The sequence below is a fragment of the Xenopus laevis genome, chromosome 7L, assembly GCF_017654675.1.
Source record: "Xenopus laevis strain J_2021 chromosome 7L, Xenopus_laevis_v10.1, whole genome shotgun sequence".
In the NCBI taxonomy this organism is placed as follows: domain Eukaryota; kingdom Metazoa; phylum Chordata; class Amphibia; order Anura; family Pipidae; genus Xenopus; species Xenopus laevis.
The window spans coordinates 68,683,103-68,705,010 of NC_054383.1; the positions used below are offsets into that span (position 1 = coordinate 68,683,103).

The window sequence follows — 21,908 nt, forward strand, 5'->3', positions numbered from 1 at the left end:
CCAGGTAACTTTAAGAGCTGAATTGCCAGTTATCAAACCAGAAATTTGTCTCTTGCAGAGAGTGGAATAGCGTTATAGTGTTTTGTATCTTTCTGGACACCCCCCCCCCAGGAAAGATGAGTCGCGGGGTCAAGGTGGGCCTCAGCAGGGTAATAATCACCCCTGTACATCATATTAAGTGGCCTATTAAACCTTACCAAACTTTTATATATATTTAAATAAATATTGCCCTTTTATAGCTCTTACCTTGAACCACCAGCTTGTTATGGTCTGTGTGCTGCCTTAGAGATCACCTGACTAGAAGTAACAGGAAGAAGTGTGAAAGCAAATAACAGAATTTTGCCGGTTAAATGGCTCATGTAACCTAACATGTTTGGATTGTTTGTGTGCAATGTGAATCGTAGGATCCCAGGGGCCCTTATTTCTTAAAATGGCAATTTTCTATTTAGAATTACCCAATGGCACATACTATTAAAAAAGTATATTATATTGAAAATAGTTAATTTATATGGAGCAGGGTTTTACACATGAGTGGTTGTATGGAATATGTTTCTATAGAAATCTACATTGTTCGGAGGTATAAATTTTCTCCAAATTTTTTCAAATGTGAAAATGCATCCTTACCAAGCATTCCTTCTCACATTGCACAACGTTCGCATATACTTCTTGCAATTTTTCCTCAACTCTTGACAATTCCTAAGTAAGTTGTTCACCATTAGTCACTCATAATAAATTTGTACTATCATGGGCTATAACCTCCTGCAAATGCTTTCATGTTGGCAATAATGTAAATTGCTGGTGGAAGTTGCAAAGTGGTCAGAAGCCTCCTCGCAAGACAACTTTGGGCTACCTTGAAATAACATTTTCACTCGGATGAATTACATTATTGCCAGTGAGTGAGCATTTTCAGGAGATTAGTTGCCCGGTGTAGAGCAGATTTATCATGGGCAACTAATCTCCTAGTGTACCATAGCCCTAATATTGGTAGCAAGAATTAGTTTCCATGATCAGACTATTAGAATACTGATCAGGCGGTAATTTGATCCAGGAAGTGGTTTTAATGCATTTTCTAGAATAAGAAAGTATACGCATGTTATATTTTTATTTAGAGTATATATCTGCTACTATCACTGTACAGTCAAACAGTGTATTAACAGAACAGATAGAAAAATACAATAGAACAAATATACGTATATATATATATATATTTATAGGGTTAAAAGACATAATATGAGAGTGGGCCTTGACTCTTAGAACTTGCAATCTAATTGGGTAACTTACTCAAGGCTCAAATAGGCATGCATTGCAATTAACAGTGGTTGAGGAATGCTTCATAAGTGCCAAGACTCAAATGATACTATGGGGCAGATTTATCAAGGGTCGAATTTCGAAGTGCAAAAAACTTCGAAATTCCACCATTGAATAGGCTAGTTCGACATTCAAAGTCGAATTCGTAGGATATTTTAAGATCGTACAATCGTACTACAATCATACTACGATCGTACGATTTTACTTCTAAAAACTTAGCCAAATGTTGGCTATAGGTTCTAGGAGGTCCCCATAGGCTAACATAGCAATCCAGCGGGTTTAAGGTGTTGAAGTCGAAGTTTGTTAAAGAGACAGTACTTCGATTATCGAATGGTCGAATAGTCGAAGCATTTTCACTTCGAATCGAAGTCGAATTTGGCCTATTCGATTGTCGAAGTACCCAAAAATTACTTCAAGATTCGAAGTTTTTGAATTCGAATCCACTTTAACCCTTAGTAAATGTGCCCCTATATCTCAGGTAGGGTCAGATTTCTTGTGGTTATAATCAGCTTTGTGCTATGGGGTGCCTGTACCACTGCAGTATTTTTCTTTCTTTTTCAAAAATGTTTATTGAATTCTACTAAAGCAAATAATAATGCAAAAACTCAGCATTATAGGGAAAAAAATATTTTTACTGGGCAAATGTGCACCTGGGCAGTAACCCATAACAATCAATCAGTAATTTTTTTCAGCCAGTTGCAGGTTGAACAGACAGTGAAATCAAATATCTGATTGATTGCCAAGGGGTTGTTTAATGCAAACAGGCTGCATTGCTTGGGACACTGACTTACAAAGTAAGAACAGATAATCGGTTAATGTGTCCTTGCTTCAGGAGGCAGGGCCACCATCACAAACCCTATTTGACACTGGGAACCAATTCATAGTAGACATTCAGTGACCCTGTAACATACAAAAACATACTAAATATTGCTTTTTAGGTGTATGTTTTTTTTTTCCCCTGTACATTTTGTTTTTGGCTGCCATGGAAGGAAGTAGTATTTACGTTCAGGGCCACCATAAGAAAATGCAGGGCCCCGTACAACAACATTATCTTGGCCCCGTTGGCTCAACCCACCCCAGGTCAGCCCCAGGCTCCACCCCAGACCCCTCCTACCCTACAGTACACACTTTTGCCAAAAGGATTATAAAGCCTGCCACTGCATCAAGATAGACTCTTTAAGGAGGTACCTACTCTAATCTAAATTGCACATCGTTTTAGAATTTGCCTGCATTTCTTATGTACAAATAAAGAGTAATTTGGGTTAATCAATTGGTAAAAATTAAAAAAAAAAATCCACTAGTGGCCAGGGCCTACCTCTACAAATAAAAAAAATCATTGGTGGCCAGGCCCCCCTATTAGTTAAAAATCATTGTTGGTCACCCCCCCCCCAACAAGTTTAAAAAAATCATGGTTGATCAGGGCCCCCCCTACAATTGGTGGCCAGTGTTCCCCCATACTTTACTTACTTGATTAATAGCCCCCCCGTGCTGTCAGGGAAATGCATACTTCAGAAGGGAGGGCTAGAGCTTAGGTGCCTGCATATTCTTTCTGTACTGCCGATTGGCCACTGAAATCTAAAGATGACCATAGAAGCACAGATAATATCGTACAAAACAAATTTTTGTATGATATTCCATGCGTGTATGGTGGAGACAAGCTGACTGATATCGGTAGAAGACTTGAATATTGGTCACCCCATTGACTGGGCTGGTTAGAAAATTCTGATTGGGTGCCCTTAAAGGCCATTGTTAGTGCTGAATTGTCAGGTACAGGTAGAATTCTTTTGTTTCCATCTGTATATCTCACAATTCAGCTCTACACGTGTGTATTGAAAAGAATGATCTTTCTTGGAAAGATCTTTTCCACGAAAGTTTATAATTGTAACGTCTATGGCCACCTTAAAGCGATTTTGACACATTCCTATAAAAATAGGAATGTGTCGGTATCAGTAAATAGAAGCATGAAATATAATAAGCTAAAAGCTCCCCAAAGCCGCCCCAGCCCAGCAAACCTTAGAAACGGCGACACGATTAAATCATCTTGCTGAGTTGTTTGAGTTACGCTGGGCTGGGGGCGGCGTGATCCCTCCATAGGCTGGAGTACTGTTTTCATTTATAATTAGCCTATTGAGGGATCGCTCTGCCCTCAGCCCAGCGTGACTGATACAAGATGACAATGGTGTTGGAGGGTTGCCGTTTCTAAGGTTCGCTGGGCTGGGTCGGCTTTGGGGAGCTTTTAGCTGCTTATAGTTTGCGTACAGATTCTTTTAACGGATACCGAAACGTTCATATTTTTATAGGAACATGTCAGTATCACTTTAAGTCCTGGTACAGCTGCACAGGGGTTGGATGGGTGAAGTTAGAACTTCCTCTCCAGCCTATCCAATCCCCATGCAGCTTTTTCTGAACCTAGACTTCAGTGACCAATCGGCAGTAGAAGAAGAAAAGCTGCTAGTGTAAAGATGAAGCCTGTGTGTGAACTGCTGCCCTCCCTTCTGTAGTCTGCAGCTCTCTGACAGCAGGGGGCCCTGCTGAACAAGTAAGTACAGCATGGCCGGGCCCACCTAAACCACAAAAGCCCACGGAGCTCGGGACAACTGTCCCCCCTATACCCCCTGATTGTGGCCCTGTTTATGTTTCATACAGCCTTTACTGATAAAAGAAGGGTTTTTTGTTTTTCATTTTGTTTTTTCTCTGATATAGAGTCACATTCTCTCTCCCTTTGTTTTCAATGCCATTCAGTCTCTACAATTCTAGTCCAAACTAATGCCTGCTGATGCTTGTGAGTGCAATATTTGTCCTGGCCACTTTTCCTGGACCCAGCTGTTAACTGTTTATGAATGAAGTATTTACTGGTAACAGCCAAAGGGCAGAGTAGCACAGTTGAGTTAAAATCAGTGGGCAACAGAAAAAGAAACTCTGCTGCTATAGAGATGGAAACCACAGTGCCATGTCTTGAGATATAAAGAATGTATTATTTTTAACAATGCTTTATATGCGCATAAGGTTGCAATAAATTGTCAGGAAAGGAATAGGTTAAATCTGACTCTGCAATCTGTTGCTCCAGCTGCATCACCAACATACATAAAAACCCTTGCCTCTTCAAAAGTTGTGTACCTGTGTAAGTGCTTTGCCCCACCTGTACATCACCCTAAAACACCCTGTTTACCCACTTTGTTTTAACTTATTGAAAGCCACTATATTATTTGCTCTGATGAGGAGAATTACAAAACTTCCTTAGAAAATGTACATTTGCCCTCTGGTGGCCACAAAGTCATGAAAAATAATAGTACAATTGCAGCAAATCAACATTTTCCTCTCTGCATTTCAAGTCAAAATCTGCAGATCAGATTTTCTCCACTGTATATAAACCACTGAAGAAAATGACCCATGTAACATTAGCCAATACCAGAAAAAAGAAAGCTATTTATTATATAAGCACACTTCTAAAATTTTGAAAGCAGTTTTTATACATGTCCATTTAGTCTGGCTATATGAATCTCGTGTTTTTGTGAGTATGATATAAGTTCAGCTTTTATTCTGTGAGTGCTACAGTAACAATATGTGCATAAGTCCTGTGTCTTAATGCATACATTTTCTGTCTCTCTACCACGGTTGCCACTTTTAGCTTATGCCAAAACCATAACAAATGTGTGCAAATTAGAGTGGTGCTTAATCAATCCAAGTAGATGGGTAAAGAAACCAATCAGCGCAGGTGTACTGCTGCAAGGTGCTTTTATTGAATACACGACTTGTTTCGAGCTTAAAAGCTCTTTATCAAGTGTGAAAAAATGCTCTGTGGTACACCATTAAATACAAATACAAAACTCCACCCCACACATCACTTTGGACAAACCAGCTACTGCTGGGAGGATTTTACAGCCTAGCCAGTCAACAAAACTCCAGTCCATGTTTTTGTTTACACATCAAAGTCCATATCAAAGTATAATTGAATCCATCCACATTATACACCAAGGTGAACTGTGCACGGGCATTTTCCCTTTAAAATCAAGTAACAAGAATTAAAAACAATTAAAAACAGAGACCTCAAAAACCAATATAAATTTTCTTGACGTAAAAATAGGGATAGAGAATGGTGTATTGACTACAGATCTGTATAGGAAACCTACGGATATAAATAACTTATTAAAAGCCACTAGCTTTCATTACCCAAGATGTATTACTAGTATTCCGAAAGGTCAATTTCAAAGGGCTAGAAGGATTTCATCAAGTGAGGAAAGTTATTGGGAGGCAGCAGGGACCCTAGTGGACAGATTTAAAGCAAAAGGATATAAAGAAAAATCCCTGTTAGATACAGCCAATGAAGTGAGTAAAGTATCTAGGGAGGTTTTACTTAAACAGAGCCCACAAGGAAAAGGGAAAAGTATCCAGCCAAGGATCCCCTTCGTCAGTAAATATGCCAAACAAAGTAGGGCAATAGAACGTATCATTAACAGGTTTTGGCCAATACTTCTTAATGACAAAAATTTGGGTAAAAAATGTTCGGAACCACCATTGTTTAGTTACAAAAGAGGGTCTACTATAAAAGATATATTATGCCCCGCAGAACCAAAGGAGGTAAAAAGGATGGATAGGATCTTTAAGAGCTCTCCAAATATAGGGACTTTCCCTTGTCTAAATTGCATTTGCTGCCATTCGATTATTAAAGGGGGAGTAGTACAACATCCAACTAAAGGCTTTAATATCAAGATACAACACTTCGCGACGTGTAACACAGAAAGTGTAGTGTACAGGCTGAAATGCCCATGTGGAAAAGTCTACGTTGGGCAGACATACAGAGCAATTAAAGAAAGAATAAAAGAACATAGAGGGAATACTAAAAACTTTAAGGCAAATACATACACAGATACCCCAGTGTCTCGACACTTTGACCAAAATAGACATAGCATGTCACAATTGAAATGGTTGGTGTTAGAAGTGATTCAGAGACCACGGAGGGGGGGGGAGACATCAAGAAATTACTTTTACAAAGGGAAGCACTATGGATAAAGAAACTGTGTGCGCTGGATCCGTTAGGTCTGAAAACATGGACTGGAGTTTTGTTGACTGGCTAGGCCATATAAATAAAATATATATATATATATATAAATAAAAATATACCTACAATCATACAGTACCACAACAACACACAGCTTCCTGGGGCTCCAATACAAAGTTTTCAGGAAATGAGCACCTTGTGCCTCATTGCCGTATAGAAGTGCATCAGAGCCAAATATTACCATAATGTGGAATGTAAGCAAAATGCAATGAGCCCAAAAGAATTCCAAAAGTGCACTGATCAACAAACTCACTTTTGGGGATTACAATGCAGAATTCCTTTGTCTGTTTTTCAGACCTTTAAAACCTGGACAGTCCTTACAGAATGGGATATAACTCTTTACAGGGGTTGTTCACCTTTGAATGAACTTTTTAATATGTTGTAGACATTAATATTTTATGACAATATGCAATCGGTCTTTATTTTTTTCATTTATTTAGCTTTTTGTTCAGCAGCTCTCTAGTGGCGTTGGCTTGGATAAGAGATGGGATAGGAGAGGACCTGCATAGAATGATAAGAAATGAAAAAGTAACAATAGCAATAAAACTGTAGCCTCACAGAGCAATTATTTTTGGCTGCTGGGGTCAGTGATCCCTATTTGAAAGAGGAAGGCAAACAATTTGAAAACTATAAACAATAAATAATGAAAACAATGGCAATGTTGCTAGAAAAAGGCCTTTCTATAACGTACTAATATTTAACTTCAAGGTGAACCGCCTTTTTAAACCCATATTGTCTGGTTCAAAACTGTACAGGTGAAAACCCAGTTTTGTTCACAGCAGAAACCCAGTTTAATTCAGAGGTGTGTATATAGCTTGCTCTTCAGTACAGACCTGAAAATGACCTCATGGTTTGAATATTCATTATGATGCTAACTTATAATTGTAAGGCAGTGCAAATTCCTTTTTCAAATTTCACCAAAATTTTGATTTTTTGAACAAATGTCATGCTTCAAAATAAATTACTTGTACTAATACATGTTGAAGAGAGTCATTTTCTCTTGTGCAGTTACAGTATCTATATACAGGTGCATGTCATTGCATGTTCCAGTAAAATGTGTTTATTGTTCTTGGTACATGCACAATAGTAGCCCTCTGTCATGTTAGGGGAATGAATGGAAAATGCAGAAAAAGGCATTAGGAAAGAATGATGAGTGTAAAAGAGAGGAGCGAGAAAAACCTATTTATTTTGAATGCAGCCTGGGATATACAGAGCTGCTGTGAGTTAGGGAGGAGGTGTGCTCTGAGTGGCTGATCCCTCCCAGTGCTATCGCTCATACTGAACTGCAGAAGGATAGCGGATAAACAGCAGAGAAAAAAAGGCTTCTTAACCCCACCAGACCTTCAAATGCTCTCCTCTTTCCCCATATGTTAGAGGGGCACTGAGATGGATCTGGAGGTGAGTAACCCTCCTGCCTGCTCACTGCCTTCCCTCCCCCTGCTGCTTTCTCTGCATGAATGAATGGACCAAGCGATGCTGCTGGCTCATCCTCTCATGGCTGCCAGGTTAGTGCTTCAGCTTCTGGGTCATTCTGTGGCTCACTATGGATGTGTCTGCCTGTGACCTTGTGAGTATGTATATGCATGTGTCTGTCTCTATCTCCTGTTGTGTTAATTAACATCTGCTGCTGCAGTAGTTGATGAGGACATTTTCCAGCACGTTGTAGAATCCATGCTGTGTGCTGCTGGTACTGCAATGGATCATATTTGGATGGAGAGTTAAAGCAACCCCTTTTTTTGTTGTGGTATGAATGGGGCTCAAACAAAAGGTTGTGGCTTTTCCCCACCAAATACTGTAGATGCTTAAATTACCAATGTGTCATGCTGCTGTATCTGCAGTATTTGTGACCGAACATATATGTGTTAAAGCATGAACACTTTACATAATGCATAGTCTGCATACAGATTAGTGTAATGTTATACACTTGTTTTTATTTGTGAGTGGAGAATATCCAAGAACTTGACATTGTTCCCAGATACCTGCTATATATCAATTATAACTGTGTGTTTACAAAATATACACAGGGTGTGTCTTTTTGTGTCTCTCTTTTGCGTTTTGAACGAGAGGACACTACAGCATCTGATTGGCCCTATATATCATTTATATCATTATATTCACAGGCACTGTTACATATAGGCTTTTTTTTAATTCAAGTGAGCTCCCTAGAGTATAGCATTGAGAACAGGTGATACAGCAAGATCTTTACTTTCTTCTCATTCTCTTCACCCCTGCTATTATCATTTCTCATGAGACAGAGACATTAAGCCACCCCAAAACTTTCATGGCTATAAGACAAACAGCTATAATTGGAAGACTGAGAATGGACTGCTGTTTATGAAGACAAGGACATGTTACCTTTTTGATATGATATATTACCAAAATACAGTGAAAAACAACATTAAACTGTCTGAAAATGTTAGGAGGTCACATGGAATATATGAATGGATAGGCATTTATCTATATGGTTAGCATCTGCAATAAACAAATTGGTTCCTATATGATTGATGTGTCACAACACATACTTTCCTGGCAGTGCATTTTGAAGATTAAAGCACATGCTGTGATTCATGATAAGACAGCTATATGATGATTTTATTGAAGAATGGACCTATTTAGCCTGGCGGTTTGTTTAATAGAAGGAATATGCATCTGTACAGATGCATATGAATAACCTGTACTACAGAATAGAATAACATTACTTGAAAAGAGGACCCAGCTGAGCATATGGTAGCTGAAAAGTTGTTTCTAGTGGACTATAAACTATAAGGGAATATTTCAAATGTCAGAATTACAGCACAAAATCATTTAGTCCTACATGATGATATTAATGTTATCAAGCAAATTTATGCCTGGAGTTGCATTTGATGCAGAATGGGAGTTACATAAGGCTTCTAGAAACAGATAACATGTTATCAGGTAGAGCACCATACTGAAGTAGAAGCATGTTGTTTAGATGTTCAATACATTTTCACCGCTAATTGTTTGCAGCAATTGGAAACATTACTTTTTTCACATAGTGAGCATATTTACCTGATATATCAAACGTTCAGTGCTAAACATTATGATGCCTTGTCAGTTTGTGTACTACTTTGATGTAAACCATAAAATCATGGAAATCACCTCGCTTGCCTTCAGATGGTTTAATAAAGGAATGTAAAAAATGTAGCTGACAATATTATCTGGAGCAAACTATGGATTTTTATGATGACCAAGTCCTCCTAATGGATAACCTACAACAAGGCCAAAAGAATATTAGCCAAAATTTTTTGGAAAACTTTCATGTCTCTCCTTAAGTGTTTTTCCCTTTCTCCATACTTCTTGTTTCTCCAAACAAGTAGATTGCTACAAACTATATTGCTGATGCAGCTGGACCAAGATTCTGTACTGTTATTCTATGGGGAAGATGCAGGCATGACTACTTTTAGTGTGTGCCAATAAGAGGATTAATACAGCAAATCCCAGCTGACAAAAAACTTCTTTCCTGATTTCCAGTCTCTAACTGGCAATAAAAACCCATAGCCACTTGCTCAGAATGCAGCGGTCATTACTCTCCAGTGGTCATATGGGAAATAAGCTATATATAGCATGCTGCATTCGTGACTCAGACAACATGTAAGAATGAGGTGTTTCTAGCATTCATTTTCTTTTAAAAGATTATTGCTACCTATATTTTTTTGTTATCCAAATTTGAAATGCATAAGAGACAATTTCACATCTCAACCAAACACGGGGTGCGTGATTACAGTAAATGATAGTGGATTCTGTAACTACTAGTGATGGGCGAATTTATTCGCCAGGCGCGAATTCGCGGCGAATTTGCGCGATTTGCCGCCAGCGAATAAATTCGTGAAACTCCCGCGAAAATTCGCGGAAAAACGGGCGCCGGCGTCAAAAACGAGACGCCGGCGCCGTTTCGCAAATTTTTCGCAAATTCGCCCATCACTAGTAACTACTGCAGACAGCTTCACAATGATTTTGTATTAGCAGAATGAGTGTAAGAATAAAAACACCCAGTGAAGAAGGAAAATTTGATATATATATAGTACAAGTATGAAGCTCTGAATTATGGGAAGGCCATCTCCTGTAGACTCCATTTAAATCAAATATTTCCCATTTATAAAAAGTATTTTATTTTTCTCTGTAATAATAAAACAGTACCTTCTACTTAACCCCAACTATGATACACCTGTATATAGTTACAGGGGGAGAAGGATAGTAAATGTAACAGTGTGGAATGAGCTTGGAATAAAATTCACTGATCCCTAATGGCTAATTCTAGCTAATACGCTATTGGTTTGCTACTCACAACTGTTCTTGTGTAATTTAACACCTTTGTTCATAAATAACCCCTTATAAAATACACTTTCACACACTGCATCATGTTGGAGCATACACAGCCCACTCTTTTTTGATACGCTCCTTTCTGCACTGCCAAGGCCTTTTCATTCTGGATAGTACAGTGTAAGCCTCATTTAATATGCCTATAGAAATACATTACTGTTTTAATAACTTTGAATATTTATTTAATCTGGTCTTCTATATTTTTGCTGTCTTCCTTTAGTTAAAAAATTGTTACAAAATTTGTAACACAGTTACAAAAATTGTAGCTGTAGCTTTCTTCTTATTTGGTCTAATAAAACTTAAATGTATATTAATGTATGTATTGTAAGGAATTTAAGTGCTCATTCAACATTAGTTTTTATCCTTATACTTGCTTTTACTTATTCTACAGTAGAGAGATCAACTATGGCAGTCAAAGGTGTACTTTAAATAATGAATGTGTAGCCTCATTTTCAGAAAAAAAGGCAGGGTTTATATAAAATTATTTGCTATAAGAAAATGTCATCTTGTTACACTGCAGATTTACTGAAAACTGGATAGGGCACAAATAACATAGACAGAGAGTGCAAAGAAAGGCCTGTATCTGTTACTGGGTATCTGACTGTCATTATGCTGATTGTGAGGAGGTAACATTTCTAGGATATAATTAACTAAGGCATGAATAAAACACATTTATTTCCATGATATTTTCTCCTAAGATATGTTTACCTTGTGTCTCCAGTCTCGGACTGAGATCCCAGGGGCCAACCAGAAAACCTTAGACCATGGGCCCAGTTTCCAAACTATTATTTCACCTTTCTTCACTCAACCTCTCAACCTCTCTAGTCTTTTATCTCTACAATACTATATTCTATTCTTTGATTTTTTTAAGCCCCTTAAAGAAATAGGGAATGGCCATGAATTAGACCAAATGTTAAGAGCAAGAGGGCCCACTGGGAGTTTTCCTGGTATCCCAGTGGGCCAGTCCAACACTGCTCTTAAAAGTTTATGGGGTATATTTATTAAAGAGTAAATTTAGAGATCGCCACAGTCCTCTAGAGTGAATTTCTGCCAATTTTCTGATTTGTAAAGGTGCATTTATCAAAGGGTGAATTTTCACTTTCACCTATTCATAAATACTCTTTTAAAAATACCATAGAAATGAATGGAGAGTGGTGGAATTTCACTCTAGCAGACTATAGTAATCCCTAACTTCACTCTTTGATAGATATACCCCTATGTCTTTATCTCCTTCCCCTCACCCGCTCTCTGCTGTGTGCATGTGTTCTAATTTTTGCTTTAGTTATTGTTGTTTTCAGTTGTTAAACATTTGAACAAAGATATTGACCTTAATATAGAAAGTATTATTGGAATATCTCTTTTTCCCCCTAGCACGGCAAGTAACTCAAATCGAAGTTCTCCTGCTTGCTCCCCCATCCTGCGAAAGCGCTCCCGCTCCCCAACACCCCAGCAAAGTGAGGGCGAAATCATGGTGGAGAAAAGCTCAGATCATTCTTCGGACAAATCTCCTCCCACACCAGAACCTGGTGTGCAGCGGAGTGGATCATCTCAATCTGGACGTAGTGGGGGCAAAAATTCAAAGGTATGTGTATCTGTTTTATATTGTTATCATACCACCCAAACCCTTTGTAGTCAAAATAGACTACGTAAATATGTTTAGTAACATACAGAATAAAAAATGTATGTGATCTAGGTTTATATATATATATATATATATATATATATATATATATATATATATATATATACATACACATGTACATTTTGCATAACTAGCAACTCTAAAATAAACACTGTAGGCATAACCTTTAATGCATAACCTTCCATGTTTTTTTTCGTATCACCCTATACCTTGCTGGCTTTATTCTTCCATCACATTATTGACTACCGATGCACTTTGCATTAGAGGTTAGGTATAATGTTTCTATAGAAAGGTGTAGATATACAGTAGTGAGGATATTTTTAAAATATCATACAGTATATGCCCTATAATACCTTTTTAAATTGAGCATATGAGATCCCTATCAGCTACTGTATATCCTTTATTACAGTATCTGCAATTAATCTGCTTTTTTTAAACCAGCTTTGCTATTTATCAGTTCAGTTGTTAGAGCATATCTGCTTGGAATTTTTTATTAAACTGGGCATTACGATTTGAGCCAAAAATTATTTTGTTATAAAACGAATAACATTAATGTATTGAAATTGTCTCTTATCGTGTCTGTATCACTTTCAGATGACCTTATTATTCACCTTCCTCTGTATCCATATGTGGCATTCATTTGTTATGAGATGAACATTCCATGTCTTATGTTTGAATAGTTCAGTGTCAGGATGCATTTGGAATGTAATGTCAACTATGAAATCCATATTTTAAATAGGAGCCCATTATTTTGCTGAGAGAACTGTATCAGCTATTGTGTCACAATTATGTGCATGTTGCTTTATAAAGCTCAGTCCTAAATTTGTATTATGGGCTAAAGCCACCTGAGCATATATGTCCAATGCAACTTTTATGTTGACATACTAGGGATAACAAAAAAAAATTATCAACATTTTTAAAATGTATCCTTTGAAGTTCTTTGGGACCAGAAGTGACAAATGCTAAAATGAAACTGCTTTATATTCTTTTTAGAGCCAGAACTACCAGGAACCAGAAATATTTCTTAATTAAAACAATAAACAAAAAGATGTTCAGCTCAAGCCCTATTCATTAAACTAAAGTAAAAAAGGGATGTATCCCTTGAAAATTAGACTTTGCCTTGCCAAGGCCTCTGACTAGGGTATACTTTCTTGATCAAAGCTAACTACTGTATCTATGGGGATGTTTTCATTAAAAATAGCTAAATGGTACACAAACCATCCATGGATCTTTCTTGGTAGTCCAGAGAATGTATTTTTGAATTGTATTATTTTACCCATGCTTGTATTTACCGGAAATGAGAGAAAGGATAAATCATGTTTTTCACCTGGCCAGACTCTCAAATATGTTCTTAAATATACATTTTACTGAATAGCAATTGTTTTCTATATATATATGTTGTTTAAATAATAATCATACTTTAAGGTTTACAAATAGAATTACAACACTTTTGGTAAATGATATGCAATTTTCAGATCTTAACTTCTTCCTATGGTTATTTAAACCAATACAAATAAACAGGTACTTTGATATGATATTTGGAGATGTGTCTTGTGTACTCAAGTACTGTGCTATGCTGGTTTATTTACAGAAGTAACATAAACCCATTACTTTTCTATGTCTGCACAAAATATATCAGTTTTAAGCTACTATAACAGTATCTATTACCATATTATCCTATGGTAATCATTGCCGGGGTGCTTTACTAAACAAAGGACTAAAGAATGGGTCTTTCAGTATAATATAAGAATGTTTCTATACAGAAAAGGCCAATGTAATTAAATAGAATCATGAAGGTTCTATTGTAAAGTGAACTAATATGATTTTTTTTTCTTTTTTTGTATACATTGATTCATAAGAAATGCTAAATTTCTCAACAAGTAAAAATCTGGGGCCTATGATCTGATATGCAAGTTTCCGAAAATCAGACAATTTTAATCCCTCTGCTGTGTTTGAATGTAAGCCTCCTGTTATGCTTCTGTAAGCTGAAATTTTGTATCATGGTAAAGACAGATTGTGTTTGTACTAAAATAGATTTCAGTGTTCTACACTTTCTCAATATCCATTTGACAGTATATACACCATTAAAGTGGCATATGAGTTTTCACACACACGACAAAAAAAAGTGAAAAAAAACCAGAAACCAATATTTTATGTTATTATGCAGTCAGGTTCATTTTCAACAAATCTTATTGGCAGGCAGGATATTCAGAGTTTATTTTCAGATCCATCAACAGTATAAGTTTTAAGGATGACTTGTTGATGCTTTAGCCTCTTAGTGATTTTGACAGTTCTAACACAGCTAAAGACAGAACCACCTGTGCTTTTATGAAAATACACAGTATTTATTAGGAATATAATGTGTGCTTATAAGATTATTGTGTAAAAAAACATGTTGTAAATATTTTCAAAGAAGTGATAGGTTACGGCTAGTGATGGTCTTGTCTAGAGGTGAAAAACTTCTCCATAAAGGTGGTGGAGAAGAGCTTTAATTTGTATACTGTATTCGAACAACCATTATAATGTTGTTGTTTTTATGCCATGCATGTGAACTTTAACTATTCATAAACAACATCTCCCATTATCTTCAGGGAGCTGCACTTGTGCTATGTCTGGGGAGCCATACGTCATAGTATGATGTGACTATATAATTTAAAGGGTTAAGTCGTACAAGCAATAGAGTGATAGTATTAGTCAGGTTACTTTGGATTTAGCATAGTTAAGTAGGTATTTACTGAATGGTCTATGCTATAATGAAGGGATAATTGCCAGGCTCCATATGGAAGCTTATTTGCTATATTAAATGTATTTGCTCAATTTTCCTTTTAGTTTATGATAATTCTTGTGAAAAGCTTTGAGCCATTGTGCTGAATTAGAAAAAAAATCTTGGATTCCTTTGACTCAGGACTGTCTACATCAGTATTTACTAATATCAGTAACAGACATTGGTAATTTACAGACACTTGCAAAATTACTTTTTGCAACCTAATTTTTTTGGAACTAGGAATGTGACTGATTCACACACCATTTTTAGGATATTCTCTCATCACAAGACATAAATGCCTCTCTGAATTACATATATATGAAAATGATTGGAATAAAAAGGTCTTTTGCAACTTTAACCTCATAGTTTCAGTTTTAAGTGCCACCAATGCACTTATGGCAACAGCTGCCTATGCAATCTTTTAAGTGCTCTAATCAACTGATGATAGATTCTTTAGCTACTCACATGGTGCCTGAAATTTTTGACAGTGTGAACAACTTATACAAATATATATTTGCATGCACAAAATGTTGAAATTATTCAAAGGTACGGTTTCCTCTTTAATTGTCAACCTCTGAATCATGTTTTGGTTGTTCAGAATGTGTATCATAAATATATCATAAAAATAAATGTATCATAAATAACATGCCCTGGTAAAGAGTTCAGGGAATGAGAATGAAAATGATTCACTATGACAATGAGCTCATATATTTTCAAAAAAAAAAAAAAACACTAATGGAGCATCTACAATAAAATTTCATTTTTCCATTTTCCTTTGTTTTAATTTTTTTTAATGGAAACCCTCAGTGCAAGGTTGCCAACATTTGTGGTTCCTGTCAGTAGTTTGGAAAGAAGCACAAATCATTTAAGGCTTCTTGTAGTGATATCAAGAACAACATCTAGATTGTCCAGATGGCACATAATTTAGAAAGACTGTGCTGAGCAATTGTTGGAAAGTGTTATTACTATTAGCCAGGGTGGCTGATTAAAAACAAAGCTTAGACAAAGCCGAGTCTGCTATGAGTGGCAAATGAAATATTTTTACTATCAACTGGTAGAAGTCAAAAAGAACACTACATTTTCGTAACCTAGACATATAGGTTTAACGTTCCCTTTGTGTAAAATGATTGGTGATTTTTCAGCCTCTTATGCTCTTTTACTTTTCCTTGGGCAAACTTTTGTTTTACATTGTAGTAAGACAAAACAGAGGCACCAAAAGGATGTTTTGTTTTACATTGGAAAACGGAATATTGTTTTTTTGGGGACAACATCAGGTTTGTAAGCGTGCCTGAATTACTGTGAAATTTCAATTTTGGGCTTGATTCAATCCAATGCGATGTGGTACATTTTGTATGATAAGTGCGCCTTTTCGGATGTCCGCTATGCGCTAAACACGTATTGCATTAATCTATATATCTTTCCGTTACCTATGTTTTCACTACCTAACGGCTTATTGGAAGCGGCGGGAACGCTTTCTTTTCGCAATTCAATTTAACTCAAAACCACTTACCTAGTGAAGTCTTTTGCGTTATCTTCCTGTTTCCCTTACACAACCTTGACCTGGCGGAACTTTCTCCTACAGCTGAAGCCTTTTAGCCCTCTTTCCATCTACTGTTCTGACACATGCTCCTTATCGCACACATTTTTAAAGGAAGTTACAGCTACGCCAATGCATATTTCATTCATATTTTCAATTTTTCTATTGGTTTTTAAAGATATATTTATTAAAAATATATGACCTATGTGTCTTATTTTTATTTATTCCATTTTCATTCATGTCTTTATGTTTTTAAATAAGTGTGTGTGTGTAACACTTGACTAGTACTGCATCACTTTATTTCATTGGGATGAATGTTTTTGCAACCTTCCCTGGAAGCACAAGCGACTCATATTCTGCGTCATTCATCAGTCAACAGGCATTTTGAATCTGGTCAATGAAGTGGTGGTTGGCTTGTAGGTAAGTATTGGTTTAACTTTCCATATAATACTAAATATGTTTGCATAATTTAGTAATGTCAAAGATCTTAGAACTGTTATTACATACATAAAGTTGTTTAAAGAATTATTACAAGTCATTATTAGTCAAAATCCATCCTTAGTGTTCATTCCCTTTGTCTATATGATCTTTTTAATAATCATACCAGCCCTGTTTGCAAAGGAATGAAAGATGAATCTTTCAAAAGATGTTCATTATGAACAAATTTGTTGACATGCTGTTTTAAATTAAAGCTTTTTCTCTTCACTTCAGTTGCCCCCCCCCACAAAAACTAAAATGCAGTTGTAGACAGAATTGAAAATGCCAAAAGAGCAATGTAAAATGTTACATTTTTATAAAGGTTCATCTATGTAGAATGATAAAACCCACTATATTGATTTAAGCATTTTCTGCAGTATTCACCTAGTAAAGTGTGCAATATAATTTTAGCAGCCTACATTTTATATAATATTGCAGTGGACAATCATCTATTGAGGGATCTACAATTACCTGAAGCTATTTAAGGTGATTAGCAACATGAAGATCCTCCTGTTCATCCCACAGATCAGGCCAACGTGGGAACCAGGTCCGGCAGCAAATCATTCATGGATACTTCTCTTGTAAGTTCATTTAGAATGCTATCACACATGAGATTCTGATTCCTTAGTTTACAAATGTCATGTGTCTGCTACCTCATCTATGAACATGCTAATTTTCATTTGATATAATTGATATCACACTGCATACTTTCTTTTTTCAAGTAGAATCATGGTAATGTTGTTGTTTGGCCCCGTAATTTGCATATTACATTCCTCTAAACATTTATTACTGTCCCCACCACACAAAATAACTTTTTATGTGAGTGTACTCTTTGCTGTTTACTGAAACATTATCAACCATTTTACGTCTAGACCACCCTCTACAATTCAGATTATACTCTCTTATTCTTACTGAGATATCTCAGTAACATACCCAATAGTGTAGGTGTTACAACCAAAGCTATGTTTGATTACATAATTAATATTCGACGTGTGTGTGTGAATGACATTTTCCCTTAATCTACACTTCTATAGAATTGAAGGTAAACCTTGACATGTAAGGAAACCTTGTTTTTAACATTTATTATAGGTTTGGAGTACATGAGTGAGACGGCAGTCTTTGCCCTTCTGTATTAGTTGAAACGGTTGTCTAAAAAATGTTGCATATCATACATATCAGAACAATAAGAAATTCTTAGCAAAAAAAAAAATGTTTTAATACTGTGTGTTCAATAATTATTTTTTACCCTTTTTGGGGAATATTTGAAGTGGGACATACTATAGCACTTTCTTGTCTCAGCCGGTTGCGTATCACAGGCAATCTTGTTGATGCAGTCTGTTTTTCCTTGGCCATAGTGTCACATAAAAAATCACAAGTGGTTGGTGTGTTGTCGGCACTAGATATGGGAGTAATGTCAGGGCTTTTGTAGTGTTTTCTACAAGCTTACACATGTCAACGAAAGACTGATTTCAAACGTGTTGTTATGTGTTCAAATTTTATTTGCTCCATTGTTTTCAGTGTTGAGCTCAAATCATAATTCTGATTTTCCATTCTTGATAGCTCCAAATTAGCAGTAATTAAAAAATGTCTCTATTTCTCGTAAGATGAAAATTCACAATATCATTATGTAATTTTATTTGTGTTTCCACATAGGAATTGTTGAAAGATTGGAATGCCTTATCGGACACATGGTATGGGTCCAGCTCACCTTCAGAATGGTCATATTCTGATGGTTCCTGATTCTTCTCTGGCTCATCTGAAAATACAGCATCATCATGTGATTGTGCTTCTGCTTCGTCACATTACAGGATGACTTGTATTGTCAACATTTTTTTAGTATAGATTGTTGGATTATCAACAATTTAATAATCCATTCATTCAATAAAGATGTTGGATTATTTTGTTCTAATGCAGTGTTTGCTGTTTCAGTATTTCAAGTGTTTGTTAAATTTGGACAGGACATTGATGTCCTCTCTTACACTTTTAAGATGCTTGACAATTGGCATTTATTTTTCTGTTGAAATAGCATCCGTTGTTAAAATCTTAGGAAGATAAGGTAACATTTTGATGCTATTTCTCATGCATATGCAGGGTTTTTTTGTTTTAGTGTAACGTTACCTTGAAAAAAATCTTTCTCTCTCTCTCCCCCCTCCCTCCTTTAACATAGAAATTAGACACTATTTAGGTATATAAAAGGGAAAGATTACATAGTTTGATTAGATTGAGAGATTATATAGTCACAGAGATTACAGAGAGAGAAAAACACCTAGACACACAGACTATCACACAACTTCAATGGTTGCTTAACCTTTATGTTACATTTTGTAATGTTAGACCATGTTTTTCTTTTGTTAAGAATCTTAAAATATTACTCATGGAAATGTTCATATAATTTCTCTCACTCTTCTTAATATTTAGAGTTTTTAAATGGGGGTGACTGCAACATCACATTTGTGTGTAAGGGTGATATTTCAATGTTATTATGTCACACTTAGCTTTCTATGTAGGAGATCCCCGAACTCTTTACTTACCCCTCGGTGAAGATTAAGGGCATTGGAGTTCACAGGCGCCATCTTCTTCTCTTCTATAATCTTCGGGTCTTCTTCCGGTGCTTCAGCAATTTCCGTTGCTTTTGGCGCATGCTACGCTCTTCTCGAAGATTACCGAAGAGAAGAAGATGGCGCCCGTGACCTCTGATGCCCTGAATCTGCACTGAGGGGTAAGCAGGGAGGGGTTCTATGTAGGGTAGGGGTAGATTTTTTTTTAATTAAGGTACAGTACAGTGATAATGCTTAGTGATAATGCTTAGCTTAAAGGGATTGTTCACCTTTGAGTTAACTTTTAGTATGATATAAAGAGTAATATTCTGGCAATTGGATTTCATTTTATATTATTTGTGGGTTTTGAGTTATTTAGCGTTTTATTTTACAACTCTCCATTTTGCAATTTCCAAATTACCCTAGCAACCTTGCACTGATTTGATTAAGGGACTGGCATATAAAAAGGAGAGAGCATGAATAGAAAGAGGAGCAATAAAAAGTAGCAATAACAATGCTTTACAGAGCATTTGTTTTTAGATGGAGTCAGTGACCCCCATTTGAAAGCTAGAAAGAATCAGAAGAAGGCAGATAATGCAAAACCTATATCAAATTAATAATGAAGACCAAATGAAAAGTTGCTTAGAATAAACCATTTTCTAACTTACTAAAAGTTAACTTAAAGGTGAACCACCCCTAATTTTTTGTAAATATCCCATCGTTTTTTGTTGCATCATAGCTACTGCTGTTTTTCCTTACAACAGCTTATTTATAGGGTTTATAATGGCAGACTAGAATAGTATTAGACACCACAAAAATGCGTGATGGTAGGATCAATTACCAATTGTGTGAAGAATACATTATGTTGAAAAAATAAGTGTATGCTTGTTTAGATGATGGATGAACATTTGCAGAAAATGAAAGATAGACGGTCTGTTTAGAAGGCTGGCGAAGGTTCTTTTCAGCTGGTGTGTGGTACACTATAAGATGATATGGAGGATATTGTTTAGAGTGCAAGTTGAAACATTGAAAAGTCCTTAAATAAAAATGTGAGGCTGATGTTGTTTTTGGACACAGTTAAGTTAAAATTGTGTTCACTTTTCTGTGCTCTGCAGTAGACAACACATGCCAGAGGGGATTGGAGCAGGTGGTTTATTAAAGCTAAATGCTAATAAAGGCCAAGCAAATAAAAAAAAATGGCATCTGTGCCCATATTTATTCTACACAATGATTATTGTGCTTTGTTAAAAAAAGTGCTTTACAACAAAGCATGGGAATTGTATTTTTAAACTAAATTAACTCAATAAACACCATTAATAAAGCTCTGTAAATGGGCTGAATGGGATTCCAAGGCTAGAGCAAGGGGCTAGTACCAAGACCTGCAGGTGGAGAGGATCTGCACAATTTGTTATTATGCTCTATTGCAGGCATACTGGAGAAGGGGATTGGGGTCTAGAGCTGCTCCTCTGTGCTTAATTATGGTGATATGTAAAGCATATGTTTAGTTTCCCATGCTGGAGCTTGAAGCTTGACATGGTAAACAGTATCTGGAGTGCATCTGTGTTATGTGTTTGCTGCCATGTCTTTTTTTGCATCTTTATGCGCTCGCTGTATGGCAACACATAAGTCAATTAAGGTCATGTTTTCCAGTGGTACTAATGGGATTAAATTAAATGTTGAACAACATAAAAATTAGACATTTTGTTTTACAATGGGTGGATTTAAACACTTCAAACTGTTTTTTTTTCTTCAGAACAAAAAGCCTACTATATACTGTAGGTAGAATTAACTTGAGTAGAATTATGTAAATATTCAAGATATGTCATTATCACCTAAGCTATGTAAGTGAGTGAAAAGCATTCCTGGAATCAGCTTTATATGTCATAGACACTATTCACCGGACACCAGTTAAAATGTTAACGCTGAATTATAGCCAAATACCACTTAACAGTTCTTGTATTTTATGTGTGAAGAAGCTAGTGTCAGTTGTCAAACTTGACGTTATAGCCAGTGTAACTGAATACTTGTGACATTGTCATTTCAGAAGAAGCTAACCACGTGTGGCTTCAAGGTCACACAGAATGAATGTAGCATTAATAACTTTGTATGTAACACAAAAAGATCTATTATGGACTTTTCATCATCTAATCTAGTATCAGTTGTACAGCCTGGCCTATTTGTTCTAATTAATTATATATTATATGCACATGAAAGAAATAAAGATCAGTTTTGAGAAACTTTGT

The 21,908-nt window shown here is 36.2% G+C and overlaps 1 protein-coding gene and 1 long non-coding RNA gene across 8 annotated transcripts in view; both read left to right on the plus strand.

Moving 5' to 3' along the window:
• LOC108695813 (protein Aster-B) overlaps nucleotides 1-21,908 on the plus strand; it is a 147,009-nt gene that overhangs the window by 58,056 nt on the left and 67,045 nt on the right. For 5 of the 7 annotated variants that reach the window (XM_041569146.1, XM_041569154.1, XM_041569150.1 and 2 more), the window contains one exon: nucleotides 12,080-12,290. In XM_041569146.1, the coding sequence (XP_041425080.1) occupies nucleotides 12,080-12,290 (211 nt within the window). Of the gene's footprint in view, nucleotides 1-7,609; nucleotides 7,873-12,079; nucleotides 12,291-21,908 lie in introns of those variants that run through there. The other 2 variants (XM_041569147.1, XM_041569153.1) reach the window with 2 other exon arrangements.
• Nucleotides 12,470-19,034, plus strand: LOC121395526. The gene is made up of 3 exons (XR_005962509.1): nucleotides 12,470-17,071; nucleotides 17,567-17,709; nucleotides 18,782-19,034. It is a non-coding gene; the product is annotated as an uncharacterized LOC121395526 (long non-coding RNA).